General features: G+C 36.4%; 3 protein-coding genes across 3 annotated transcripts; 2 read left to right on the forward strand and 1 right to left on the reverse strand.

Moving 5' to 3' along the window:
• Positions 1 to 31: 31 nt before the first annotated feature.
• Positions 32 to 1,583, forward strand: FDP41_003713 (uncharacterized protein; the record flags this gene model as incomplete). Its single annotated transcript, XM_044707048.1, has 2 exons — positions 32 to 685; positions 942 to 1,583. The coding sequence occupies 2 exons, from the start codon at positions 32 to 34 to the stop codon at positions 1,581 to 1,583; spliced, it is 1,296 nt and encodes a 431-aa protein (XP_044561773.1).
• A 260-nt stretch (positions 1,584 to 1,843) lies between these two features.
• FDP41_003714 (uncharacterized protein) lies at positions 1,844 to 3,529 on the forward strand (the record flags this gene model as incomplete). The annotated part of the gene is made up of 1 exon (XM_044707049.1): positions 1,844 to 3,529. One exon carries the CDS (start codon positions 1,844 to 1,846, stop codon positions 3,527 to 3,529), a length of 1,686 nt encoding a protein of 561 aa, XP_044561774.1.
• Positions 3,530 to 3,759: 230 nt separating this feature from the next.
• FDP41_003715 (uncharacterized protein) lies at positions 3,760 to 4,614 on the reverse strand (the record flags this gene model as incomplete). The annotated part of the gene is made up of 1 exon (XM_044707050.1): positions 3,760 to 4,614. The coding sequence occupies one exon, from the start codon at positions 4,612 to 4,614 to the stop codon at positions 3,760 to 3,762; it is 855 nt and encodes a 284-aa protein (XP_044561775.1).
• Between the last annotated feature and the right edge of the window lie 387 nt (positions 4,615 to 5,001).

Consider the following 5,001-nt stretch of genomic DNA (forward strand, 5'->3'; position numbering starts at 1 on the left):
AAGTTCCAATTTACCTATAATATTCAAAAAAATGTGTCTAGGAAATCTCTTCGCTGATGATCATGATGATCATGACCACCACCACAACAATTCTGAGGAAGGAGATGATCTTCCCATTCGTAAACTCCACTACCGACATGTGTTGAAATGTCCCATTTATTATCCCATCTTTCAGAAAAGCAAATCCACAAAGAAGAGATCAGGACTGGATGATGTAGCAGCTGAGGAACCCATTGGTCTCGATCAAGATAGCCAACCGAGAGCTGTATTTGCCCATACCACACAATTTATTCCCGAACTGAGTCTAATCTATTCATGGGGGGGAAGAAACAATCCGTCTGTTGCTTTCCAACGTTATGATACCAAACAAAAGAAGTGGATCAAAAGTGAAGGAGGAGAATCGGATTCGAGTGGAAAGTTACCTCAAGAATCTCTCCATTATCATTCATTGAATTATGTTTCATGTAATCACTCATTGTATATCATTGGAGGAATTACTGATTCATCATCTACAGAAAGTTCTGTTGATATGTATCGATATTCTCTTAAAGATAAGAAATGGAGCACTTTTTCATTTCCAACAAATGGTAAAGCACCAGAAACAGGACTGTATGGACATGTATGTGTTTATAGAACTGTGGATCATTCGCTTGTAATTTTTGGAGGATTTACTCGTTATTGGAAGGTAGGGAAATAGGTTTTTTGATCATGTTTTGTAGATCATTGTGTTTTACAAATATCTGTTGATTATTTGCAATTTATTGGACATGCATATGAACCAAAATTATTACGAATGAAATACTATGAAAATTGGTTCATGCATCAACAAATGGTGTCTCATGGAACTACATTTGATGACTTGTATTTTCCCTATTTTTCTTAATTTTTAAAACCCTCTGCGATTTGTAATAATATTTATTTCATGTGACCATGATGAAAAGAGTGATGATTTGTTTGTCTTTGATTGTGTATCAGGCAAGTGGAAAAATGTAATTAAGCCAAGAAATATTTTCCCTTCACGATCTTTTTCAACTGCCGTCTATAACGAAACCAATGACACCATGATTGTCTATGCCGGCGAGATTAATTCTGATGTTCCTAAATTGACTTGTGAATTGGGAATATTTCATTTCAAAACACAAACATGGGAAGTAGTTGAATTTGAGCACTGGAATTATGGTGCAAATCCTGAGCCAATTTATGGTCACACTTTGTGCTTATTGAATGATCGCTTTTTACTCTCACATGGAGGTTGTGCCCAGAATGATCGAATTCCAAGAAGTGATTGCTTTGTTTTCGATCTTTGCAGATGTGAATGGTCGATTTGTCCCGAGTTGGGTGAACAAGCAGGTTGCCTACTCTGCTCTACCCTTTCCCATGAACCAAAAAGTCACTCTCTGTATTTTTATGGAGGAAATAGTAGTCAGGATCATCAGGGCTCCGTTTCTGACATTGTGTATGTGAGTTATCGATTTTCTGAGGGTGACTTTTTCTTTATGGAAAAACTGCATACAGCTTTGAATCAAAATCAATTGAGTGATATCAAGGTTTATGCGATTGGAAATAGTTTGGATGATTACTAAGGAGGAAATAATTTTGATTTTATGATTTTACGAAACATGAATAAATTTAATTTTTTAAAGAAATATTCAAAAAAAACAAATTCGTTGCTTACCACATCATCACTCCACACTCGAACTTTTTAGATCATTACAGTCATCAATAATTCGATTATTTATAGTTTCAGTTCAATTAAATTTATATAACGGACATTGCAACATTTTCAAATTGTATAACGTACAATCGTTTTTATTGAAATTATTATTACAAATACAAATTGGAAATGATGGATAATTCCACGAGTATTGCTGCTTCCTCTCCCTTTGAACAAGAAAGGGATCAAATTGATGCAACATTGGGATCCTTCCGTTCCAAACGTTATCATTCTCTTCGGAAGGAATTACGAGCCGTTAAGAAATCTAAAGCCTCTGCTTCCACTTCTCCTTCCTCTAATCATCATCATCATTCTCATCATCAACATTATCATGAGAATAGTTTTAAAAGGCAATCAACGGCAAATTCTACCTATTTGGAATGGAGAAGGTTCTTGTTGGAACAAAAAGGACAAACCTTTGCATCCGCTCAGTCCAATCCTTCCATGAAACTCACCCCACAAGATATGCTAATGGTATTCGATGCCAAGAAACAACAAGACCAAATGAAGCCTCCTCAATTCTTGTTTTTGTCTGGAGGTTCTACGAATATTCCAAAATCATCATCAGCCTCTCATCGAAGAAGTCAAAGCAATCGTTTATCAGAACATGACAGTTGTGCCTCGTATCAATTGGATTCTCAGTTGGATTCAAGTCAGATCATGAGTGGACATGAAGACTCGATATCTGATGAAAATGTGGAAGATTATGAAACCAATTCTCCATCTGTTCCAAGAACTAAAATGTCTGAAGTTTATGAATTTGTTGGCATGCATCACATCTTTGAACTTGGAAATGGATATGATGGAATTGAAGTCACTGTCATCAAGTTTGCCAATGACAATAGGGATTTATTGGCATTTGCTGCCAACGATGGCACTTTAGCAATCGCAACAGCGTGGAAAACACCAGAAATTATACATCGTCTGAAAGGACACAAAGATGCCATTCTAGATTTTGATTGGTCACTTAGTAATGAATACATTTTAACAGTTTCCAAAGATGCAACAATACGTATTTGGAACACATCTAACGGAAAATGTATTAGAGTTATTGACAAGCAGGGAGCTTGTCGAGCCGTCAAATTCTTCCCACTTAATCCAAATTTCTTTTGTGTTGGATTCGAAGGAGGAATTGTCGGATTGTACAATTTGAGTACAGGAAAACTTGTAGAAAAGTTGAAAATTAACAAATTATCTGTGGGAATGGGAAGTTTTGTGAATATTAACATGTCACTTGGATCGAATAATCATGTGACATGTTTAACGTTCTCTACACTGGGTAATCGAATTTTCATTGGTGATGTGATGGGATATCTATGGATTTATGACTTTGATGCTTCAAAAATTGCCTTTGGAAAACTCCTCCAAAAAACTAAGGTATCCCTCAACGGAAAGAGCATCTCATCCATTGATTATCAAATGTGGACAGGAAATTCTTCAAAAGCTAGCCCCAGAATTTTAGTTAGTGCCATGGACAGCTATGTGCACTTGTATCAGTATAGCCAGACGGCAGGTCAATTTATAGAATCCATTCGATTCCCCGTCTCGCAGAAAAACCATCCTGTAAGAAGTCATTTTTGTCCACTTGTTCCTTATATGGCCAGTTCATGCTTTGTTACAGGAAGTGAATCAACAGAAATTTTGTTTTACAGCACCAAGTTTGGTTCCTCTCATGCGATCAATCGTTTGATGGGACACTCCTCTCCAGTGCTGGACGTGTCGTGGTCCTATGATGAGACTCTGTTGGCAAGTTGTGACAGCTCAGGAGTTGTCATTTTGTGGAAACGAAGACCACTCGAAGATAAGGATGCTTAGATAAATGATGCTGCTATCGAATTTGTATTCAATTTCATGGAGACATTAGAGACCTTTGTTGGAATTGGTGCTAAATAATACATTGTCCATAGCTAATCATTCTTTATTGCTCGTCATCACTTGAACAGTCATATGGATCATCTACAACAGTCACTTTGTTACGTTTGGACATCATGTACCAGCTGTAAATGGACTTGTCAATCTTCTGCTTGTCTCCCTTTAAATGCTTCTTAATTACACTCTCGAAATACTCCAGATCTTGTTTGCACCTTTCCAATTTCCTCTGTTTTTTCGGAGAGAAATTCCAATATATCATGCAATGCTTTTTTCATGCTGTCCTTGTTGTCAAAGGTGGATAATTTTTCTTCGTCCAGCATTGTTTTTTTAATAGCATGCTCAATGTCTTTGTAATTCTTTGTGACAACACCCAAAAACAATTCATAAAATCGCTCTTTGAAATCAGTGATCAGGCTTGTGGATGGGTTTGAGGGATGCAATATCAACTCTACATAATTAGAAATTGCGTAATCATAAGCATCAATATCGAGTATGGAATTTTTGAAAATTCGAGATCCTTTGCTAAAAGAAACAGAATTCTTGAATTTGGTTAGAATGATATGGAAGTTGTGAATGCAATTGCAAAGAAGGACAAGTCTTTCATTTAAATCCAACATATATCCCTTTTCTAAGGCTGTACGGTCAATGGTTGCCAATTTGTGAGCTCTGGTAAAGAATAAGTTAAAGGTTTTGTCACTGTATACTGAATGCAATGCCTTGTAAATACTTTTTGGATCTCCCTTTTCAAATTTCACCAAATCTTCTTCAAAATACTTGGTTTTGAATGGTTTATCCAAAACACATTTAAGATCTTCAGTATATTCATGAGTTTCCAAAATTGGCGGACGAAGATTAAGTTTCACGTTATCAAGCAATAGTTTGCAATAGTGTTCAGATGCATACTTCTTTTTTCCTGTGTTGCAGGTCGAAATTCGTCGGCAAACAAATTCCAAAAATGAATGGTATTCGTTTTCATATTTCAAATCAGAATACATGTCCAACAATTTTGCACCAATGCTACATAACATTCTCTCGCTCTCGCATGGAGTTAATAAATGGGAATTTGAAATGACAACAAATGCATCTTTGAGCAAAAAGGAAGCTTTTCCTCTTCCACCCCACCTCAAACAATACAAAGGCAAAATAAAGACGATTTTAAAAAGCTGTTGCAGGAATGGATCAATGAATCTTTGTCCAATGTTTCGCAACAACATAAAGAAATAATGAAATGGCATGTTTTGGCGAGATGAGCATCATTCATATCTGTTTCAGAAAGGGCTTTCAATTGCTCAACACAAATCTCAAGCTCCTGGATGGATTCTCTGTGATGGTAGGATGATAATAATTGGACCACAGCCAAAGGAATAGGTCGAAGTTTTTGGTCGAGAATATTGGAAAGGATGGTTAGATTTGAA

The sequence above is a fragment of the Naegleria fowleri genome (genome assembly GCF_008403515.1).
Source record: "Naegleria fowleri strain ATCC 30894 chromosome Unknown tig35, whole genome shotgun sequence".
In the NCBI taxonomy this organism is placed as follows: Eukaryota; Heterolobosea; class Eutetramitea; order Acrasida; family Naegleriidae; genus Naegleria; species Naegleria fowleri.